The following is a 25,115-nucleotide window of genomic DNA, read 5'->3' on the forward strand; positions in this document are numbered from 1 at the left end:
TAGCTGGCAGTGAGGTTTTTATGTTCTACTGTGTGGAGTTTCTTCGGTGGTGTTTTGTTTCATCTGAACTCTACCTTATTGTAGAAGTAGCTAAATCTCGCTCATTTTGAGGCTGGAACTGGCAGACGTGCAACAACTTTAATCATAAGGTAAACACAAAACAAAACTCTACACTTGTAAACACTTTCTCCAACAGGTTCGTGCAACTCTCAGTCCCACCCACACTCATCAGTGCTACCAAGCTGACGGATCACAGAGCTTGTGCAACGCATCTTTGAGACGTGTAGTTATATATTTTTTTAAAGGTGCGCGTCAGTGTCGGCAATGGCCCCGGCGAGGGCTATGCGTCTACGCGCAGGCTGTAAAGAGACCCACCCCTCAAAGACAAAGCTCCAGAATGTGTCACTTACATGAGCTCATTTGTCCTATATTGAGTGCATTGCCATCATAAACGGAAAATAACCCATTCGGAAAATTTTTAAGATCTTTAAGTCGAATCGTGGCTGTCGCATCGGTGTGATTTCAGTTAATAAATTTTGGTCAATGCTAACAAATAGTTTTCAATAAAGTTCAACATCTAGCTGTGCTAGAAAATATACAATCTGACGTAAGTGAAGTAATCTTTTGCTACTGTATTGTTTTTAAATAGAGAATAGAGAATTTTACAAGTAACCTTTATTCTACATCTTGGACCTTGGAAACAAAAAATGACCAATAAAAAGGTGTGAAGCACCAAAAGCGACCCATGTTAAAAATGAATGCTATTTTGGCTATAGTCGTTATTCATGACTTTTAAAATGTACTTTTTTTGGTTATGACAACCCTCTGACAATCTATTTCAGCTAAAATATTGCTTGAAATGTCACAGAAATTCTGTATTTTAAAAAAAGAACCATCCCTTTCCCTAGGCTGGCTACAAATAGACATCAACAAAAACAAAACTCTGACCCTAGAACTCAATTGTGAACTCTTAAATAATTAACAGTAAGCCTGTGTGCAAAGCACAACGCTGGCTGGTATGTTTATGTCATCACACTATACTGAGGACAAACTCCGACTCCGACAGTGAAATGATTTTGTGATGGTCCTAAGTTAATAAGCATCAGGCATGACTCCAGCTCATAAATCTTCCCCACACATTTGACTTAACTAATACTTCACAGTCAGGCAGATAGAGAGGGAATTGCTTGCACTCACTAAATTATGACCGGGAAATAAGAAATATCTGCAGAAATTGTGAGTGTGTGTGTGTGTGCAGTGGTTTAAAATGTGACTCGGCGAGCCACGAGCTGCTTTAATGTCCTTTTATCCTCACTCGGGATTGTGCACCTTTATCCAAAGGCACTTTCTGTTCTCTCTGAACAAATATTTGCGTTATGGATTGGGATTTAAAAAAGAGAAGATATAGAATGAACAAGAGCACGATATTAACATACGCAAGTAGCATGAAATACGTTTTGAAGTGCGTTCTGCAGCACTGGGATTAATTAAGCATGTCACACGCTAATCAGCTTTTTATTCAAGTCGCAAATGATTTGCTTCACGCAAAGAATAAAGAACATTTGAAGCATGCCATGTATGTTTATGCATTTTTTTCCCCTCTGTTTCTTTGAGTTTAACCATATGTTTGAATTACGGCTGCTGTTTTTATTGATCAAAAATCACTATATAGGACAGACCGTCTAGTTTTTCACGATTTTTTTTTTCAGATTTTTTTGTAATATATATGACTGTGGTGGTAATTCCCAAAAATTTGCACACAATTTTGCGATTAAATAAAATAAATATTTAAAAAATTATATATATATGATGTATATATATATATATATATGATATCTTATTTACGATATGAGGTAGTATATGGTGTAAAAAAAAACGTTAATATACAAAATATATAAAATAACAGATGTTAGAGAAATTTACAATAAATTTAAATTTAAGGAAATTTCTGTATTTTAACATCCATTACTTTACTGTAAATTTCTGTAATTAATGCCCGTTATTTTATGTTTTTTTTGCGGCACCCCATTGTTTTTACTGTATACCATATAAAGTGTGCAATCAGACACAATGAAAATGATGCAAATCATAAAAATAAAGCTTCTTTATTTTGGGTCTCTTGTCAAGGCAAAATCTAAAACGGTAGGGATTAAGACAAAGGAAGGTTGTATAACTCTTAATTTCATACACGATCTTACTTTCACTTTCTCAGATTTTACTCACTGGAGCATTTGAAATCAATTTTGCGTTGGAGTCAGCAATTGCAGAATTGCTAGGGGGTCTGATAGCATACAGCAAGAACAGCAACAACCACAAAAAACTAATGAAAACCAAATCCGTATTATTCAAGGTATGTTTAAATAGTAACTATATACTAAAAAAAAGTTTTGGCTTCCTGAACAACAAAAACAAAAGTGCTTTTTTTTTGAGCTCATGTAGTTTTATTTAGCATTGTTTCCTAAAGTGTGTGTGGATGTTGTTTAAACGGGTGGCACGGTGGCACAGTGTTTTTTTTTTCTTCTTTTTTTTCTTTTTCCAAAAAATCAAACAAATATTTAAATTAATAGCATAATATACTGTAGATGTGTATATATATATATATATATATATATATATATATATATATATATATATATATATATATTTATTTATTTTTTTTTTTTTATTTTTTTTTTTAATTTAAATTTTTTTCTCCAAAGAATTAGGCATTCATTTGGTTCAAAACATTGTGAGAAATTGATCCACATATCAAATGCCCACATTCTCCACCAATTTCCAATTAATTTTAATTTATTCATTCAATTTCTTTTTAGCTTAGTCCCTTTATTATTAGGCACAGCGGAATGAACCGCCAACTTATCCAGCATATGTTTACACAGCGGATGCCCTTCCAGCCGCAACCCATCACTGGGAAGCACCCATACACACTAATTCACACACATACACTACTGGAAATTTAGCTCACCCAATTCACCTATACTGCATGTCTTTGGACTTGTGGGGGAAACTGGAGCACCCGGAGGAAACCCATGCAAACACGGGGAGAACATGCAAACTCCACACAGAAATGTCAACTGAGCTCGAACCAGTGACCTTCTTGCTGTGAGGCGATCGTGCTACTCCCTGCACCATCGTGACGCCCCAACCTTCTAAAATATGAAGCAAGTTTACAGTATCATGAAGCTCAGGCAGTAGCATTTAAAATACATGTATAAATATCCAAGGTTACCAAGCATTTCTGGCATCTCGACTTTGTGCACAGCTCTAATTGACCTGCAACATAATACTCAGGTTAAGAAAGCCAATGGAGCAGAAATGGCCAAGTACACACACTCCTCAGGGAGATTCAGAGAATAAACAGCAGGGAAGCTTTCGAGGCAACATACTATACAGCTGCTAAAATCTACATTGAAACATTGCGGCATTATAGACAATGGTATCCACAAACACATTAGGGATCTCTATGAAAGGCTATTAGTGTGTTCAAACACTTTTACCCCAGTTTGAGCGTAAGAGTTGCAATTAGTATAACGTTTTAATTGGCCCAGTGGGTTTGTTAATACACACATTAGGCTGTGTATCGAACAGCTGCCCTCTGAACCTGTCCGGTTTGGTGGTGCTGTAGGTGTATTGACATCGGTAGTGGTCGCCATGGAAACTGGAGGTTTCTGGTAGAGGCAGGTGAGCTTCAAAGGACTGATGTGGTTGTGATGAGAACAGACAGTCTTTGAATCACATTACACCAGAGACTGGGCGAGCAAACAAATTAACCTGACATGGGCTTCAGCGCCTCTTTGATCATTCTTATTGAAGGGGTGTGTGCGCTTGTACATTAACCACTGTTCTCGCACAAAAACATCCAGATTGTTCCTCTCGAGGTGTAATTTAAAACTGCCATTCCAGGTGAGGAATAAACTAAATGTCGAACAGAAGACAAGACAAGGTACATATGCAACCCTCAAGTACTTTTGAGTATATTTTTTTTTGGGGGGGGGGGGGGGAAGATATAAATAAAATATATATCTTTAGAGAAAATCATTATCTTGTAATTGTACATAATGTACAAAAACTAGATATTAAGTATTTAAGAAAAAAAGTTAATAAGCCTTGATTTCTGCTTTTGATTTTTGATCTGAAATTGGCAAAACCAACTCGAAAGCATGGATGCATCCGGCTCTGTATCAACAGTCCCAGGTACTGGTGGTGCAATAATGTGTGGGATTTTATGTGTGGGCCCACTAGTGCCAGGTAAGCACTTTTAAAAATGTTACAATCTATCAAGCTAATGGTCAGTATTGTTACTTTCCATGTTTATATTTTTATGACTAGTTTAAACTAATGTGTTTTTACTATTAGAAACCAAGCTATCACGCTCTCTAATCCCAATACCACATCAGATCAATTGGAATCAAGCCTTTAATGAAGTACTGATTCAAAATCATATCAAAATGAAACACTACAGACACATTGATTATGGCTGGGACGATAAATCAGTGATTCATGGATCGATTCTTGGATTTTTGAAATACATTGCGATTCTCTCTGGAATTGGATCTGAGCTTTTTTTAACAGCAGTTGGCAAGTCTAGCTAGCAGATTGCCCTCTCAGGTAGTTTGTAACAGTAGATGGTGCTCTCAGCTAGTACTTAACAGCAGATGTCACTCTCAGGTAGTTTTTAACCATACACTGTTAATGGTTAGGACACACCAAGCTGATGACAAACAAGAAGTGATGATGAAACCCCTCTGTTTTCATCTCGCATCGGTCCATGAACACACCAAAGGGCAGCAGCCAACTGAGGGTGTACTCACACTATGCTATCCGAACCATGCCCAGGTCCATTTCTCGGATCTTTTGAGAACTATGAGTGCTCTGAATCGGGCTCAGGCATGGTTCATTTAGCCAGTCCTGGCCCGGTTGGAAGAGGTGTGCCAGAGCGCGGTTCACTTGTAGTGTGAGTGCAAAACGTGCCGAAGGTGAAAGCGAGACGTGACTTTGAAGGGACTGTTTCATATGGATTTATTAATTACTCTTACGTAATTATTTATTAATTATTCTTTCAAACTGTCGTAGTTTATTAAAGATGCAAAGCCCTCACTGCACGACAGCTACACCATCAGCAAACCTCCTAATTTCTGCAGCACCAGGACTTTATGATTGTTTATGAGCGCTAAAAGTGGCTAAATATTTTTTCGGCTATTTGACTGCGTGTCACTGCGTCCCAACAACTAAAACAATATAACTAAAGAAATCTCCAGCAAGAGCGCTTCTTACTGAACAGTGCATCATCGATGACGTAAGCATGCCCAGGCCCGAATGTAATGTGAGTGCGGGCCGTCGGCAAGACGGTAGGGGGGACAAGCATGCTTTGGCCCGGTTCAAGGCAACTTGAAAGGAGATTGCAGGTTCTGTGTCTGTGCAAGAGGATGTATCTTTCCGCATCTGCAGGTGGCAGTAGTCTGTTTTCTCCTTCCGTAATAGGAAACTGAAACTTCAGATGCACACATGCGAATTGTGAACAAACGAGCATTAGTACTATTTTACACAGTATTTGTCACTCACCATGGAGAAATTCATTCATGCAAATGCATTCAGAAAATTTCCGAATGGATGTAATCATTTCTTGTTTCACAATGGTCAATTTGGTCATCGCAAGGTCAATTTATTTATAGAGCTGACCAAAATGCTTTACTGCAGCAACATTTTAAAATAAACATCAAAGAAAATGACGATTGAGCAGTGGGGGACAACCAGTAAGGCTTCCAGATCTCCCAATCTTAGACCTCTGCCTGGAGTGTAGCATTGAGGACGTTTGAATAAATAGACAGTAGTTTGGTTGTGAAGAGTAGTTTGGTTTAAAAACAAAAAGTATAACCAACTGGCAGCCATTTAAGATATCTAAGAACTGGGGTGATGTGTGCATGGGAATGGCAATTTTACGAGGAGTCTAGGTGCTGCGTTCTGAACAAGCTGAAGCCAAGTGATTTGAGATTTAGATATTTCACAACATAAAGAGTTGCAGTAATCTAACTGTAATGTGACGTACACATGAACAGCCATTTCAAGGGATCTGGGAGTAAATAATTGTTTAACTTTGGATAATAGTCGGTGGAATGCATCAATTTATTGACCCAGCCCTAACACCGATGCATAGTAAAAAGAATAGTTCAGCCAAAAATGAAGTGCCTTTCATGAGCAGAAGCGAATCAATGATTCTGTTCCAGTCTACCGCTCCCACTCCTGCGGCTCACTTTACCAGACATAAAGTGTGTATATGATGGGAGGGCTTCCCCTCACTCACTGCATTTGGAGGGGAGGATTCGGGCGAAGGTGCGTTTCGCTCCAGCAGAGCGTTCGCTAGGTCCGACCACATCCCTCGCACAGCTTCCTGCATCTTCTCACTTGTGTCTCCCTCTCTGTCTCACTTTCTCTCTTCTTGACTAGGACAGGATTGACCGCCCATGCTTCATTGCCTTGCAGCTGAAAGGTCACTTGTAAGGCCATGGGACGGTACAGCAAACACATTGAGGCAGCAGAAAGCCTACATGCTGTGGACGTGTGACTCTGTTGTAGATTACACCAGGATTAAATGTGTTGCCTCTCAGTACTGCTGTAGTGGGTTTAGTTTGACAGGCTGTCTGCAGCTACTACTGTCTGGATGCTTTCATTCAAATCATACATAAAAAAATACCATATAAATATACAACTTATTTTAGGGCTGCACAAAATATGATTTGAGCAGTGATATCGCAACGTGTGTATTAGCAATAGTCACATGATTAGATCATTTATTGAAAATTAAAGATATTTTTATCATTTTAAAATAATTTATACAATGAAGACCATGTTATTTTATGTTTGATTGTTCAATTTCTGTACCTGAATGATGTTAGACTCTCCAGAAAACCATAAAGCACTTTTATCTTTGTACTGTTGTATTTATGTATGCTTGTAATTGTTTATGATTTATAATAATAATAATAATAAATTTATTTATATATATATATATATATATATATATATATATATATATATATATATATATATATATATATATTTATATATATATATATATATATATATATATATATATATATATATATATATATATATATATATATATATATATATAAATGCCTTTAAAACTTAGTTCTCAAAGTGCTTTACCCCAAAAAATATACAGATATGAAACAGTTTAGAGTAACAGTGAAATCGAATCATTCAATATAAAACATTCAAAATAGAAAAAAAATATTCAAATATCTAGAAACAAAAAACAAACCAAGAGTGCACACCTCATAAATAGGCGAGTAGTGTGTTTCAAGGATGATTTAAACAATGTAAAAGATTCAGCCTGTCTATTGTCAAAGAGAAGAGAGCTTCAGAGCCTCGGAGCCCGGCGAAGAGAAAGCCCGGTAATGCGTTACACCTCTAATCTTCCAGAGAAGTGCCATAGGATTTTTAATGACCACAGAGAGTCAGGACCTTGGTTTAACGTCTCATTCAAAAGACAGCGCTCATTGACAGTATAATGTCCCCTTCATATACTGGGGCATTAGGACTCACACAGACCACAGGTTGAGCACCCGCTACTGGCCTCACTAACCCCACTTGTAACAGCAACCTAGTTTTTCCATGTGGTCTCCCATCCACGTACTGGTCACCCATAGAGCGCATACAAGTGGAGGGGACTGTTAAAAGACCAGAGTTAGGGGAACGGAGATCATGTGAAAGGGAGTGCCCTGTTAAAAGTTCAGATAGATAGTGTGATAGATAGTGTTAATGCACTGCATGAAAATTATCATCCCAATTTATCTGTCATGCCAAAAAGGGTGTTTTCACACCTAGCTTATTTAGTTCAGTTGAATTGCACTAGAGTTTGTTTTTCACCTCGGTGCGGTTTGTTTGGGCAGATGTGAATGTAGCAATCGTGCACCAAAAGCAGACCAAAAAAGCATACCAAGACCTCCTTTAAGAGGAGCAGTTTGTTTGTGGTGAGAACATGATCTGAACTAAAACAGACCCAACCACAAAAAGTACTGTGCCTTTATGGACTAATCCTGCTGCCGTAGTTCGATGTGCTGTGCATTATGAAATGTAGATGGAAAATTATTTGTTTACAGTGCTTTACCAAGAATTTTAAAATGAGAGGGAAAAGCATTACCTGATGGATCATTGGTAACATTTCTGGAAGATGACCATGTCGCAGTTTAGCTAAATGAATTCACGCCTCCTCCTGAAGTGACTTGCGATGTGCCTTCGCTGTTTGCAATGCATTAAAACATTGTTTTCCAGGCACAGCTGCGCTTCATTCTTAAAATGGTCTAAAGTGATGTATACATAACTATATTGTATACTATGACCAGGGATACAATCAGCCAGTGCAGTCGTCCCTCCATAGTATAAAGTGACATTTTGTGTCTGCAGGTTTGTTTAATTGCGAGAGATCCATTGGTATTTTCCTGCATGATAATTCTGACCAATCGAAAAGCAGTTTAGGAAAGACATTTAATAACCTCTGGCCAATGAGTGATGTGGATTTTTTCAAATGACTGCATTTTGGTTCGGACCAAAGCAATTAGTGTGGTGTGAAAAGGACCCAAAGACGACAGAAAAATGCTACAATGTATTATTTGTTGCCCTTGGTCCAGACCAAATGAACCAAACCACAGATGTGAAAGCACCCTATATGAATGAAATGGTGAAAAACTTTTCAAATCGCAATATATCTCGCGGAAAAACAAAACATCACAATATCAATTTTTTCAAATATCGTGCAGCCCTAGTTTATTGATTTGATGAAATATGCTGAATATTTTTTTGTAAAGTGAGATCTGAACTACACAATTAACCGATCAAATTTCCTATGAAACTGCACAAAAAAAATGTATTTATGTGTTGTTGATTTGTTTATTCCCACATAACAATACATCATTATTGTTCCTAATGATACTATAAACATCCAAACGACTTAAATTCAAAACAATAAATAAAAAATGTACTTTCTCATCAGTCATTATTAGGGATGCTCCGATCAATCGGTCAGAGATCGGTTTCAGCCGATAATCACATTTTATGACTCAAGCGGTACTCGCTGATCTGGCCAAATACATGAGCCAATTGCAAGTGTTCGTTTATAGGTGTACAAGCAGAGTAAGATGCATTTTAACTTTCTATGTATGTAATATGCACTCCAAACTTCTTCTGCATTGAGGAATTCCTCTTCCATCATTTGCAATGTTTCCAAGCTAAAGCTTCTTCTTGTAAAGCTTGTAAAGCTTCTTCTGACCATGACATGTCTACACTAAATGTTTATAAGAGACATTTTCAAAGGATTATATGCAACATCCTTCATTTATTCTCTAAGAAAAGAAGAGATCTCCACTTAAGTATCATACTTTGTATCGGCTCCAAAAATCCTGATTCGAGCATCGCTAATAATTTTCGCAACTTACTGGGTGTACTTGACAAGGTGATACAAAAGACTATAGAAACATGTCTGAGAATTATTAATAAGAATGTTGTTTATACCAGATCATAATCAGGATTTTTCCCACTTTCAAAATGTTCTAATTATTACTTCATTAGGCCATAAGTGTGCATGTGTTATTGCATTACCTTTCTCACAAGTGGCTCCTCCATAACTGGGCAAACACAGACACACAAAAGAGTTGATCTCGTCAATGCAGGTTCCTCCATTCTGACATGGATTCGACTGACAATCATCAATATCTGTGAGAACAAACAAACCCAGAAAGAGTATTAATTTCAGAAACAAAACATTGGCTTGGAGTTTTTTCATTAGAGCTGAGAAAGTACCGCAGGTGCCTCAAAATGACACAGTAGAATGTTGCGATTTTGTTCTCATTATTTTTCTATTTCCAAACTAACATATGTCCTAACATTGCTATATTTCCAATTACTGAGGTAAAATGTCTTGCTGGCATTTCGGCAATGAACTACTGCAACGCCTGGACTGAAATCACTATTATAATGACCTGGACTGATCTTACAAACACATTTGTGCAAAAAAAAAAGGGAAACGAATGAAAGTGAACCAGCTGAAAATATAAAATCTTTGTATATGCAAGGGGGAATTAGTCAAGCAAATATGATGAAAATGTTGTTGCTGTGCCTTCCTGCTGTTACTTTAGGAGCTGAACATACATGTGTTATGTATATTGTCTCTGGCATTTGTTCAAATGAATTTACACATTTTTCATTGCTTTTTTGTACTATAATCCCTCCTGTTGTACTTGGACAAGATTCCAGACAAGATTCCAAACCAGTGTTTCAGGCATGGCATGCACTAACAAAGACACTGCAGACCACAGCATCCAGCGTCACTTAGTAGTACACCTCATGAGGCCAGGTGAGTGATGTTTACTCCAATATGGGTCCCAGTACTAGTGTAATCACTCCAGTTCTACTTAAACTAACAGCATTGGAAGCAGGTGTGAAAACAAGAAATGCTGCAGACAGCAGCTTCTATTCAGTTGCTAGTTTGCCTTTTGAAGTTTACTCTCACTAACAAGGATGTTAAAAAAATACCACAGGAGCATCAGTCTACCCCTCGAGTGTGCCCTTTGAGGTCACTCCCATCCGGATCACGGCCCCAGCGTAACCAGTACATTTCTACTTTCATCGCTCCAAGATTCACATTGGCTTCTTTGGCAGTTTTTTTTGAGGATTTACCTGAACTGTTCTTACTAGTTGTCCTTGATTACATCTACCACTGTAAACCTCACTCTCATCCGGGTCACGGCACCAATGTAAACAGTACAGTTTTACATTCACCGTTCCAAGTAAGATTCAAACTTACTTCTCTGCTAGTTTTTATCAAGGATTTACCCACACAATTCTTACTAGATGGCCTTGATTACGTTTACCACTCTAAACCACACTCATCTTGGCCACGGCACCAATGTTACCAGTACAGTTTTACTTTCACAATTCCAAGAAGGATTTTGATTGGTTTCTCTGGGAGTTTTTACTGAGGATTTACCTGCACAGTTCTGAATATCTAGCCTTGATTACATTCACCAGTCTAAATCACACTCTCATCTGGGTTATGGCACCAGTATAACCACTACAGTTTTATTTTTACCATTCCAAGTAAGATTCAAACTGTTTTTTTTTTCAGTTTTATCAAGGATCCCACCCCCCCCCCCCCACAATACTTACTAGATGGCTTTGATTACATTCTAAACTCTAAACCTCACTCTTATCTGGGTCACAGCACCAATATAACCAGTACAGTTTTACTTTCACCATTTTAGATGAGATTCAAACTGTCTTCTCTGCCAGCTTTTTATCAAGGATTTAACCACACAATTCTTACTATTACTACTATGTCCATGATTACATATACCACTCTAAACCTCACTCTCATCCGGGTCGCGGCACCAATGAAACTACTATAGTACCAGTACAGTTTTACCATTCCAAGTAAGATTCTGATTGGCTCTTCTGGAAGTTTTTATTTAGGATTTACCTGCACAGTTGTGACTAGCTGGGCTTGATTACATTAACCTCTCTAAATCAAACTCTCATCCGGGTCACGGCACCAATTTAATCACTTCAATTTTACTTTCACTATTCCAAGCAAGATTCAAACTGGCTTCTCTTCCAGTTTTTATCAAGGATTTACCTGCACAATTCTTTCTAGATGTCCTTGATTACATTTTAAACTTTAAACCTCACTCTTATCCGGGTCATGGCACCAATTTAATCCACCTGTTTTATTCACCCTATTCCTAGTGGTTTTCAAATCCATTAAGGATTCAAAGGTGCGTGGGGTTTACCCGCACAGCTCCTACTGTCTGGCCTCCATTAGTTTACCAAACAAAGCACATCTGCATGAATACCGCTGGCATCCCTCCAGATATCCCAGCATGACAGCTGTGATGGTAAACTTGACATTTCGTAATGTCATTTGGCAAGTTAATGCACCATAAAAGTTAACGGAGAAAAAGCAGTGTGCAAATTGCATAATGACCCAGACAGAAGCTTTTTATTAGTTATCTCTGCAGCTCAGTGTTTCATTTTATGAAACCCAACTACTTTTTGGTGCCAAATAAGCTGCATTACATCTTAAATGTTTTTAAAAATGCTATTTTATGTGATACATTCATGATATTTATGTAAATCTAAAAAAAACTGACATATAATGACAGGTACATCCCCAGCCAAAAGAGAAAATGGATAGATGGATGCATAGATAGATGGATTTATGTCTGTATGCATAAATCTTTGAAAAGTATTTAAGTTATTGAAGTTATTAAAAGTTTCCTTTGAACAGGACAATAAAATATACCATACCTTTAGCTCCAACTCTGAATAAATAAATAAGCAAGCATACTTTTAAAACCCTTTGGCGGTAAGCAGACGTACAGATACCTCTAAATATAGAAAGTGAACATTTTTGAGCCTTGAAACAAAATTTCCATTTTAAAAGCTTCTGAAACTCTTATCCGTACACACACACACACACACGCACATGCACATAAACACAGCCACGCATAAAATCAGAGCTGGGTCAGTGGGGTGCATGGAGAAATGCACACACATACTTTAAATCCAATAGTCCACCTGCCTGCAAACATTTCTTCTGCTCATCCCGAGCTCGAGGGCAAAATCAATTAAGACACAGCTGGCAAACGAGAGCCTCTAGCCTACAAACCATCTGAGTGCATCTCCTGGGCTCCAGAGAGGGCAAAGGCAGAGGGCGGCTGGATCAGCTCCACTTTGCCTGGAGTATAACACACCCATGCCTGGATTAATGAGGTTTAGAGGCAGAAGAAACATGCTGGGATGAAAGCGGAGCTCCGCTGAATCAAAGCGACGCAGTGGTTGCGCTATCACAGAGTCAAAGGGTCAGATGATTTCAAGCAGGGAGAGACTTGGCATGTCTAGACTGCCAATCCTGGGATCACGAAAGGCGGAAAACAGAGTCAGACTTGTTCTCATTATTACATTCACACAACACTATAGTACAATTTAGGCATTAATTCAATTTTCTTTTTTATGAGAGATTTTTGTCAGTGTATCAGAAATGTACAACGCAGACTGTAAAAAATGTGTAAAGCATTTCATAAAGCAAATGAAATTTATAAACCAAATTGAAAACAAACATCACAACCAGACGGTCTCTAGAATGAGTGACTTTCACAAGACAGTTCTTTTGTAAATATTGTGTTTCAAGTCCTAAATAAACACTTATTTAAATAACTATTATCTCATAAAGTCCTAAAGAAAAATTTTACTTATTCTCCTATTTATTCTCTATAATCAAATATGAAGTGTAGTTTAATTTTTGTGACTAATCGTGCATTGTTGTGCATACAGTATATCTGTAATTCAATTCTAAAATGATTCTCATTCACTAGTTTGTTTCAGTGTGTGAAAAACAGACCATGTGGCAAATGCAGTATGATTCTGGAATAGGCAAAAATAAACAAGATGCCATTTGAATTTGAAAAATTAACAGATCAGTTAATATTAGATATTTTCAATTTATCATGTTGTTTTAAAGAATCAGAAACGTACAGCACGTCTAGCCTGATTGTATGAAAAGTGACTTATGAATCGGTTTGTTTTAATGTATCAGAAACATACAGCAAGACTAGCCTGATTTTAGAACAAATGACTCATATGAATCAGTTTGTTTCAATGAAATAGAAACATACAGCACGACTAGTCTGATTCTAGAACAAATGACTCTTATGAACCAGTTTGTTTCAATCAATTATAAACACAGCAAGACTAGCTGGATTCTAGAACAAATAACTCATATGAACCAGTTTGGTTCAATCATTCAAAAACATACAACATGACTAGCCTGATTTTAGAACAAATGACTCATATGAACCAGTTTGGTTCAATCAATCAGAAACATACATCACGACCAGCCTGGTTTTAAAACAAATGACTCATAAGAATCAGTTTGGTTCAATCAATCAGAAACATACAACATGCAGAGCCTGAAATTTGAATGAATTACCCTTATGAACCTGTTTGTTTCAATGTATCAGGAGTCTGACTCCTACTAAACTACTATAATTATTTTTCATGCAAATGTTAATGAACACAAATCAAGTCATTTAAATCCTTAGGGTGCTATCATACACCAGACGAAATAAGGCACAAGACGCGATGCAATTATTGTTTGCTAGTTTCAGTTTGGCTCAAGAGTCGTTTTGACGTTTTGCGCCACGCTGTTTAAATAGCAAATACATTTGCGCTCATATGTGCGCCCATTGGCGTTCTGGTCTAAAAAGGAAGGCGTTCTGAGGCGCATTGCTGGCGCGTTGCTATTTTGAGAAACTATAATAGATTTTTCAATAGACCAGAACAAAGTCGGTCTATTGTCCAGTGCAGAGTGTGTTAGTTGTGTGCCTCGCTTACACATTGCTTAATACACACAAGATGTAGAGCAACACGCAAATATCTTTACATATGAAAAAGAACTCAAATATTAAGGATATATATATATATATATATATATATATATATATATATATATATATATATATATATATATATATATATATAGGATATAATAAGGATATATATAGGATATAAATATAAAGGATTAAAATATTACAAAACATATTATATCCTAGCCTACATAAATATAAAAACCATACTTTCATGCCTTCTTCATCTCGGGGGCTTATTCAGTTTATTTGTGACAATTTGCTTTTGTATAATGTCATTATTTTCAGCAGTATTATTTATTATATGCATATTTATATTTGTTTTATTAAAAACAAGCTTAGATTGGCCCACCTGCCAGGTTTCAGACTGGGGCACAGCATGTGTATTTGGATATCACTCAGTTTTTGGACCACACTTCGTTATTATTGTTCATTTATTCGTTTGCTAGAAATTAAAACTGAATTTAGAAATAGTTTTGAAACAAATATTTGCGCGTAACAAACAAAATTTATTAATTATAGGCTAATTCATGTCTGTGCGTAAAAGGTTTCCCTATCCGCGAAAGTGAAAGTAGATAATGAGTGGCCTTATCTCTCATTCTCATGCTGCAGATGCTCTGTTTAACTGTTTTCTTGCTAGTGAATTGCTCAGTTTGTCCACTTACAAAGTCATCATGTAAAAAGCAAATGTGCTATGGCACGACACAAATGACTCTTACAGGGAATGGGAGATGAGACTCTTATTGGTTTATTCTCAAAAAACACCTATAACTCATTAAGAAAATAAGCTCAACCCTTTTAGACCATGCGCCATGGCGCAAAGCGGATTTTTCCGTCCTTATATTAGCAAAAGTGGATTCTAACACGCCCTGAATTCGTTTGCGCCCTGCGCTTTGCACTTGCGCATGGATCGTCAAAATAGAGCCCTTAAACTTTTCTAAGATTTCTACTATGGCAAATGTTTGCAATCACTCTGATTGTCAAAAAGAAATGATCAAGCTGCACAATGTAAATGACTACAAAATGAACCAAAAAGGGTGCTCATATGCCTTTAACTTAAAGTAAATGCAGTAAACATGAAATGGGCCGCTGGGACATTCACACCACCTGCCTCACGCTTGAATGGCTCCTCTAGACTCACTCACTGGATGGGGGATCTCTGCCTTTTCTCTGGAGACGAATAGCATTTTGGCAAGTGCTTTTGTAAAACAAGTGTCCTGAGAGCTGGCCAGAAAATGCAGAGAAGCCGCACGAGACAAACAAGGCCAGTGTTTTGTGCTGAAAACATTGTCCGATTCAGCTGAGGGCAGCCTAAGTCAGTCAACCCTGTCCCTCCTGACATTGGCTTTCCAGCGTTTTCCAAGAGCCTCAGGGAAGATGCTTAGTTCGGTGTTGACCAGATTTATGTTTTCAATTTCAGCCGCTGCTGGGCCATTTGTAAATGACGTGCCAAATAAAATGTAAACAGTCCTCTCTTCCCTTATAAATGAGAGCTCAAATGCAATCAACTATTTCACGGCCAAATGATCCATCCAGCGCTTTTTCACGGGATCAGAATCTAATAACGTTCCCGAGAAGAGAAAGATCAATACCACAAAGCAAGGACTCTGTCCACAACTTCTCTGGGAGGATATTTTATGCTTCCGGCTTCAAATAATGATGATTGAAAATGCGAACAGATTTGACAGTGGCCGATCTGCAATGCATCAGCTGTCCGGGAAGCAGCACTTCTCTGTCCTCGGGTTTGTTTGCTCCTCTGAGCTTTTTTTTTTGGCTCAAAAAAGCATTTCTTCCATCCCGTCCTTGTATGCAGACGCTGAACTGTTGCCTTCGCTGCTTTATACCAACTTAGAAAGCACTTCAGGGAAGGTGACGACTCTAAAATTCTTCCACAATATGGAATAATGTAGTATATCAGCATTTCTTTCACACAAATTTTTATGTAATCTGTTGGAAACTTTCCTGTTTTGACTCACACTTTCTCTCAGGCAACTTCTTTCAAAGTGAAGAAGTTAGGAGTTTATAAGAACAGATTGACCAACAGAATAGTAAACAGATAAACAGACAAATACTGTAGATAGACAGATGGAAAGATAGCTAGATTAAGAGTGTTTCATACCTGCCTTATTAAGTTCGGTTGAAGATGTGAATGCATCAATCATACTTCAGTGCTCACCAAAAGAGGACCAAAAAAGCATCAAGGAGATCTCAGCATGCTTTTAAATGAACCCTGGAGCGGTTATTTTGTGGTGAGAACATGATCCTAACAGACCCAACCGCAAAAAGTACTGCACCTTTTCGACTAATCCAGCTGCCGTAGTCCGATGTGCTGTGCATTAGGCAGCCATTGGCATTTTCCCGCACGATAATTCTGACCAATCGAAAAGCAGTTTAGGAAATATGTTTAATAACATTTGGCCAATGAGTGATGTGGATTTTGTCACATGACTGTATTTTGGTTCTTTTTAACTGGTCTGGACCAAAGCAATCAGTGTGGTGTGAAAAGGACCCAAAGACGGCAGAACAATGCTACTATGTATCGTTTGTTGCCCTTGGTTTGGACCAAATGAACCAAACCACAGATGTAAAAGCACACTAAAATTACGATTTTCAATTTTTTTTAAAAGCTTTTTTAAGTCCCTGCTGAAACCCTGGTTGGACAGTGTGACAGATAAAGTGATCAAACGAATGGTGGATAGAATGATAAATAGAATGATAGATAAAACTATGACATGAGTGATTGAAAGAATAATAGAAAAAAGGCATTCAAGTATGATGTCAGAAAGAGTAACAATAGAAAAATCAACTAGATATTAAAGTTTGAGGACAAACTTTATGGTGGCTTGAAAAGCCGAATCTGAAAGTTTGAAGTGGTTTTAAAGTGTAAATAGAATGTTAGTATGATTTTAGCTTGAGTTAACATATTACTAGCATGAATTAGCATGTTAGTAGCATGATTCTTACATGAATTAGCATGTTGTTAGCATGATTCTAGCATGAATTAGCATGTTACTAGCATGATTCTAGCATGAATTAGCATGTTGTAAGCGTGATTCTAGCATGAATTAGCATGTTACTAGCATGATTCTAGCATGAATTAGCATGCTACTAGGATAATTCTAGCATGAATTAGCATGTTAGTAGCATGATTCTTACATGAATTAGCATGTTGTTAGCATGATTCTAGCATGAATTAGCATGTTACTAGCATGATTCTAGCATGAATTAGCATGTTGTTTGCATACATCTAGCATAAATTAGCATGTTACTAGCATGATTCTAGCATGAATTAGCATGTTGTTAGCATGATTCTAGCATGAATTAGCATTTTACTAGGCGGTTGCTAGGGTGTTTTAAGTGGTTGCTAGGTGGTTGCTAAGGTGGTGCAAGGCAGTTGCTAAGGTGGTCTGACTATTTGCTTGGTGGTTGCTAGGGTGTTGCTAGACGGTTGCTAGGGTGTTTTGAGGGGTTGCTAGGTGGTTGCTAAGGTGGTGCTAGGCAGTTGCTAAGGTGTTCTGACTAGTTGCTAAGTGGTTACTAAGGTGTTGCAAGGTGGTCGCTAGGGTATTCTGAGTGGTTGCTAGGTGGTTGCTAAGGTGTTGCTAGGCGGTTGCTAGGGTGTTCTGAGTGGTTGCTAAGGTGTTGCTAGGTGGTTGCTAAGGTGTCCTAAGTGGTTGCTAGGTGGTTGCTAGGGTATTCTGAGTGGTTGCTAAGGCGTTGCTAGGTGGTTGCTAGGGTGTTGCTAGGCGGTTGCTAGGGTGTTCTGAGTGGTTGCTAGGTGGTTGCTAAGGTGTTGCTAGGTGGTTGCTAAGGTGTCCTGAGTGGTTGCTAGGTGGTTGCTAAGGTGTTGCTAGGCGGTTGCTAGGGTGTTCTGAGTGGTTGCTAGGTGGTTGCTAAGGTGTTGCTAGGTGGTTGCTAAGGTGTCCTGAGTGGTTGCTAGGTGGTTGCTAAGGTGTTGCTAGGTGGTTGCTAAGGTGTTGCTAGGCGGTTGCTAGGGTGTCCTAAGTGGTTGCTAGGTGGTTGCTAAGGTGTTGCTAGGCGGTTGCTAGGGTGTTCTGAGTGGTTGCTAAGGTGTTGCTAGGTGGTTGCTAAGGTGTCCTAAGTGGTTGCTAGATGGTTGCTAGGGTGTTCTGAGTGGTTGCTAAGGCGTTGCTAGGTGGTTGCTAGGGTGTCCTGTGTGGTTGCTAGGTGGTTGCTAAGGTGTTGCTAGGTGGTTGCTAGGGTGTCCTGAGTGGTTGCTAGGTGGTTGCTAAGGCGTTGCTAGGCAGTTGCTAGGGTGTTCTGAGTGGTTGCTAGGTGGTTGCTAAGGTGTTGCTAGGTGGTTGCTAAGGTGTCCCAAGTGGTTGCTAGGTGGTTGCTAAGGTGTTGCTAGGTGGTTGCTAAGGTATTCTGAGTGGTTGCTAAGCGGTTGCTAGGGTGTCCTGAGTGGTCGCTAGGCCCTTACTAAGGCATTACTAGGCCGTTGCTAGGTGGTTGCTAGGCGGTTGCTAGGGTAATTTGGGTGGTTGCTAGGCAGTTGCTAGGGTACCCTGGTTGGTTACTAGGCAAGCCTCACATACATGCTTGATAAAACATTTATACTTAGTAAGCATTTCTAGCAAGTTACAGTACTTGGCTAGTCAATATTAGCATGTAGCTAGTCACTGCTAGCATGTGTAGCATATAGGAAGTTTCGTTTGCTAGCATGAGTCAAACGAGCCAATCTCCAAGTCTCTACGATGTTCTGATGCTGAGATATAGCTGTTGATGAATGGTTGCTAGGGTACTCTGTTTTGTTGCTATGGGCGAGGTTACAGAGTTAACTTGAATGTGGTTGGTTGTCTTAGTCTAATGAACCAACCCCCGTGTCTCTATGACACTGCTATGCAAAGATATGCATCTTGGCCTATTTTAATGGAAGTCTATGGAATCAATTTGGGGGCGTGGCTTGTGAGCTTTATTATCATATTGAGATGCTCATTGGTTGTCTGAGTCAGATGAGCCATCCCCCAAGTCAATAGGACACTGCTATGCAAAGATATGCATGTAAGCATTTGATAGCACAGCTAATTACATTCTATAGGACAGTTGCTAGGGTGCAGTATGTGGTAGTTAGGGGTGTGGCTAGAAAGTTAAAAGGCCATCAGTGATTGGCTGCTGGCTAGACTGAGTTAAATGAGCTCAGCCATTAGTCTCTATGACAGTCTGATGCAGAGTTATGAGGTCACAAAGTTTGATCCCATGTTAAGTCAATGAGAGTCTTTTGTAATGGAAGTCTACGGGACAGTTGCTAGGGTGCAGTATGTGGTAGTTAGGGGTGTGGCTAGAAAGTTAAAAGGCCATCAGTGATTGGCTGCTGGCTAGACTGAGTTAATTGAGCTCAGCCATTAGTCTCTATGACAGTCTGATGCAGAGTTATGAGCTCACAAAGTTTGATCCCATGTTAAGTCAATGAGAGTCTTTTGAATGGAAGTCTACGGGACAGTTGCTAGGGTGCCATAAGTGGTTGCTAGGGAGTGGCTAGTAAGTCTAAAGGTCATCAGTGATTGGCTGCTGACTAGACTGAGTTGAATGAGGCCTGACTCTAGTCTGTAGGACAGTCTGATGCAGAGTTATGAGCTCACAAAGGTTGACTCAATGTTAAGTCAATGGCAGTCTTTTACAATGGAAGTCTATGGGACAGTTGCTAGGGTGCCAAAAGTGGTTGCTAGGGAGTGGCTAGTAAGTTTAAAGGTCATCAGTTATTGGCTGCTGGCTAGACTGAGTTAAATGAGCCCAGTTAGAAGTCTGTAGGAACGTCTGATGCAGAGTTATGAGGTCACAAAGTTTGACCCAATGTTAAGTCAATGGGAATTTTGGGAATTTTCCGGGTCGTTTTTCGGAAAACCGAAAGTCGGATCAGTCGGAAAAGATATAGCAACCCGAGTCAGACCAGTTTGAAGGTTTGACGAAAGTTTGAGGTATGAAGCTTGAAAGGGTTAGGAGGAGATAGACTTTAAAATTAGTCTCAGAAGAAAGAAGAAGAAGAACTAGATATTAAAGTTTGAGGACAAACTTTATGGTGGCTTGAAAAGCCGAATCTGAAAGTTTGAAGTGGTTTTAAAGTGTAAATAGAATGTTAGTATGATTTTAGCTTGAGTTAACATATTACTAGCACGAATTAGCATGTTACTAGCATGATTCTTACATGAATTAGCATGTTGTTAGCATGATTCTAGCATGAATTAGCATGTTACTAGCATGATTCTAGCATGAATTAGCATGTTGTTAGCATGATTCTAGCATGAATTAGCATGTTACTAGCATGATTCTAGCATGAATTAGCATGCTACTAGGATAATTCTAGCATGAATTAGTATGTTAGTAGCATGATTCTTACATGAATTAGCATGTTGTTAGCATGATTCTAGCATGAATTAGCATGTTACTAGCATGATTCTAGCATGAATTAGCATGTTGTTAGCATAATTCTAGCATACATTAGCATGTTACTAGCATGATTCTAGCATGAATTAGCATGTTGCTAGCATGATTCTAGCATGAATTAGCATGTTGTTAGCATAATTCTAGCATAAAATAGCATGTTACTAGCATGATTCTAGCATGAATTAACATGTTAGCATGATTCTAGCATGAATTAGCATTTTACTAGGCGGTTGCTAGGGTGTTTTAAGTGGTTGCTAGGTGGTTGCTAAGGTGGTGCAGGGCAGTTGCTAAGGTGGTCTGACTAGTTGCTAGGTGGTTGCTAAGGTGTTGCTAGACGGTTGCTAGGGTGTTTTGAGTGGTTGCTAGGTGGTTGCTAAGGTGGTGCTAGGCAGTTGCTAAGGTGTTCTGACTAGTTGCTAAGTGGTTACTAAGGTGTTGCAAGGTGGTCGCTAGGGTATTCTGAGTGGTTGCTAGGTGGTTGCTAAGGTGTTGCTAGGCGGTTGCTAGGGTGTTCTGAGTGGTTGCTAAGGTGTTGCTAGGTGGTTGCTAAGGTGTCCTAAGTGGTTGCTAGGTGGTTGCTAGGGTATTCTGAGTGGTTGCTAAGGAGTTGTTAGGTGGTTGCTAGGGTGTCCTGAGTGGTTGCTAGGTGGTTGCTAAGGTGTTGCTAGGTGGTTGCTAGGGTGTCCTGAGTGGTTGCTAGGTGGTTGCTAAGGTATTGCTAGGCGGTTGCTAGGGTGTTCTGAGTGGTTGCTAGGTGGTTGCTAAGGTGTTGCTAGGCGGTTGCTAGGGTGTCCTAAGTGGTTGCTAGGCGGTTGCTAAGGTGTTGCTAGGCGGTTGCTAGGGTGTTCTGAGTGGTTGCTAGGTGGTTGCTAAGGTGTTGCTAGGTGGTTGCTAAGGTGTCCTAAGTGGTTGCTAGATGGTTGCTAGGGTATTCTGAGTGGTTGCTAAGGCGTTGCTAGGTGGTTGCTAGGGTGTCCTGAGTGGTTGCTAGGTGGTTGCTAAGGTGTTGCCAGGTGGTTGCTAGGGTGTCCTGAGTGGTTGCTAGGTGGTTGCTAAGGCGTTGCTAGGCAGTTGCTAGGGTGTTCTGAGTGGTCGCTAGGCCCTTACTAAGGCATTACTAGGCCGTTGCTAGGTGGTTGCTAGGGTAATTTGGGTGGTTGCTAGGCAGTTGCTAGGGTACCCTGGTTGGTTACTAGGCAAGCCTCACATACATGCTTGATAAAACATTTATACTTAGTAAGCATTTCTAGCAAGTTACAGTACTTGGCTAGTCAATATTAGCATGTAGCTAGTCACTGCTAGCATGTGTAGCATATATGAAGTTCCGTTTGCTAGCATGAGTCAAACGAGCCAATCTCCAAGTCTCTACGATGTTCTGATGCTGAGATATAGCTGTTGATGAATGGTTGCTAGTTTACTCTGTTTTGTTGCTATGGGCGAGGTTACAGAGTGAACTTGAATGTGGTTGGTTGTCTTAGTCGAATGAACCAACCCCCATGTCTCTATGACACTGCTATGCAAAGATATGCATCTTGGCCTATTTTAATGGAAGTCTATGGAATCAATTTGGGGGCGTGGCTTGTGAGCTTTATTATCATATTGAGATGCTCATTGGTTGTCTGAGTCAGATGAGCCATCCCCCAAGTCAATAGGACACTGCTATGCAAAGATATGCATGTAGGCCAGTTATTAACATGAGTCTAGTATGAATTAGCATGTTACTAGCATGATTCTAGTACAAATTAGCATGTCATTAGCATGTTTCCAGTATGAGTTAGCATATCATTAGCATGATTAGCATATGAGTAGCATGTTGCTAGCATGATTGGCATGTCATCAGCATGTTAGAATTATAAGCATTTGATAGCACAGCTAATTACATTCTATAGGACAGTTGCTAGGGTGCAGTATGTGGTAGTTAGGGGTGTGGCTAGAAAGTTAAAAGGCCATCACTGATTGGCTGCTGGCTAGACTGAGTTAAATGAGCTCAGCCATTAGTCTCTATGACAGTCTGATGCAGAGTTATGAGCTCACAAAGTTTGATCCCATGTTAAGTTAATGAGAGTCTTTTGTAATGGAAGTCTACGGGACAGTTGCTAGCGTGCCATAAGTGGTTGCTAGGGAGTGGCTAGTAAGTCTAAAGGTCATCAGTGATTGGCTGCTGACTAGACTGAGTTGAATGAGGCCTGACTCTAGTCTGTAGGACAGTCTGATGCAGAGTTATGAGCTCACAAAGGTTGACTCAATGTTAAGTCAATGGCAGTCTTTTAAAATGGAAGTCTATGGGACAGTTGCTAGGGTGCCAAAAGTGGTTGCTAGGGAGTGGCTAGTAAGTTTAAAGGTCATAAGTTATTGGCTGCTGGCTAGACTGAGTTAAATGAGCCCAGTTAGAAGTCTGTAGGACAGTCTGATGCAGAGTTATGAGGTCACAAAGTTTGACCCAATGTTAAGTCAATGGGAATTTTGGGAATTTTCCGGGTCGTTTTTCGGAAAACCGAAAGTCGGATCAGTCGGAAAAGATATAGCAACCCGAGTCAGACCAGTTTGAAGGTTTGACGAAAGTTTGAGGTATGAAGCTTGAAAGGGTTAGGAGGAGATAGACTTTAAAATTAGTCTCAGAAGAAAGAAGCAGAATAATAATAAGTTTAAGTGAGATAACAGTATGTTGGCTTTTCAAGCCACCATAATAATAATAAGTTTAAGTGAGATAACAGTATGTTGGCTTTTCAAGCCACCATAATAATAATGATCAATAAATTGATAGATGGATGGTTGGATGAATGGAAAAAACAGTGTTTGGTTAATGTTTTTAAATTAAAGTTTAGTTACACTTTTTTAACCTAATGGCTGGGTTGGTCCATATTTGACCCAGTGTTTTAGGAATTTAAATAAATAAGCAATATAACACTTATAGCAGTGCAATGTGGCTGTCTTTCGGAACAGTACAGCCACATCGTACTGCTACGAGTGTGATATTGCGTTTATATAACAGTTTGACGACATAATTGTGAATAAAAATAGAAAATCAAACACGGAGAGTCTTAAAACCTTTTTCTAAAAGAAACTACTTTCTTCCGTCATTGATTTACATCTGCAGCTGACAGAACAGCAGAAACCGTTACTATCTCACAGATGTCACTATAGAGCTAGTGTACTTGAATGATTTTCTAGCATAATGTCTAAAGTGTTGACAAAACAGGTGATTTTGCTCACATTTTAAGATTATAAGGCTGAACGTCATAAAACGCCATTAGTCTACTGAGATTTCCCAGTATTTCTCTGTTGCAATCAGGAGATCGAAATACTACTATGATATAAAACAACACTATATACAAAATAAATACAGTATATACACTTTCATAAAAAAGATAGAGATCGACTTAGAAAGTCATTTACCTGTTTAATAATGATTTGATCAGCTGTAGTTTTAAATGTTTCTCTCTTATAGGGCTTATTGTACGTCTCTGCCATCTTGTGGATGAACATCATCAACCGTCTTTGCTCAAAGACAGGCTAATGGCCGCCGACACTCTGTCTCTCAGAAATTATAAATATTTAAAAATAGGCACTATCCTTATAAATAAACTAGGGTGAAGGTGAAGAGGCTGTACAAGTGCTGTTACTGGCAGAATTTCGCACAGCTATCAGTCAATCAGATTCAAGAACCAGACAGAACTGTTGTATAAGAGTTTATAGCGCACTATATTTTGCCCACTATTTTGTAGTGATGTCCATATGCTATGCCTACAATTCTTTTACAACTTTTTACTAACAATCCACTCTGATTTCGAGTGTCATTGAACATGATTATTTCTACCAAAATCCACCACAAAATGTTTTTTTTTCCTCAAGCAAATTTTCCAATCAAGAATTATACATACTTTTTTTTAACTACCCCAGAAAATGCAAACGAGGTAAACTGCACATTCCTTGTGTAAAATGCATTGCCTTCACATTCTGTGTCCTTCATGCTGCCCAGCAGTATTTTACCTCTATTTCAAAGGTCTGCACAAACTTTGTGTGTAACTTACTCACGTGAATGATCCACAGCAGACAGCAAATTTCATTCATAATTTCAGCCACGATTATCTCATAAGTCAGCGAAAATAATAAATAACTTATGCTAATACACTTGTGCAGGTTTATATTATATTTACACAGTAAAAAAAGCTGGGTTCCACACAATTCGTTCATGTTGTTCTCCTGTCTCCTTTGTCTGTCACACCTATTTCAGGTCTTTCAGTGATCTGAATCAGCTGTGTTTGAGTTGGT

General features: G+C 38.9%; 1 protein-coding gene across 4 annotated transcripts in view; it reads right to left on the reverse strand.

Annotated features, from left to right (window-relative positions):
- Window positions 1-25,115, reverse strand: part of ncanb (neurocan b) — a 292,758-nt gene that overhangs the window by 39,786 nt on the left and 227,857 nt on the right. For all 4 annotated transcript variants that reach the window (XM_073937755.1, XM_073937754.1, XM_073937756.1 and 1 more), the window contains one exon: window positions 9,619-9,732. In XM_073937755.1, the coding sequence (XP_073793856.1) occupies window positions 9,619-9,732 (114 nt within the window). The remainder of the gene's footprint in view (window positions 1-9,618; window positions 9,733-25,115) is intronic.

This window comes from Danio rerio, chromosome 22 (genome assembly GCF_049306965.1).
Source record: "Danio rerio strain Tuebingen ecotype United States chromosome 22, GRCz12tu, whole genome shotgun sequence".
Taxonomy (NCBI): Eukaryota; Metazoa; Chordata; class Actinopteri; order Cypriniformes; family Danionidae; genus Danio; species Danio rerio.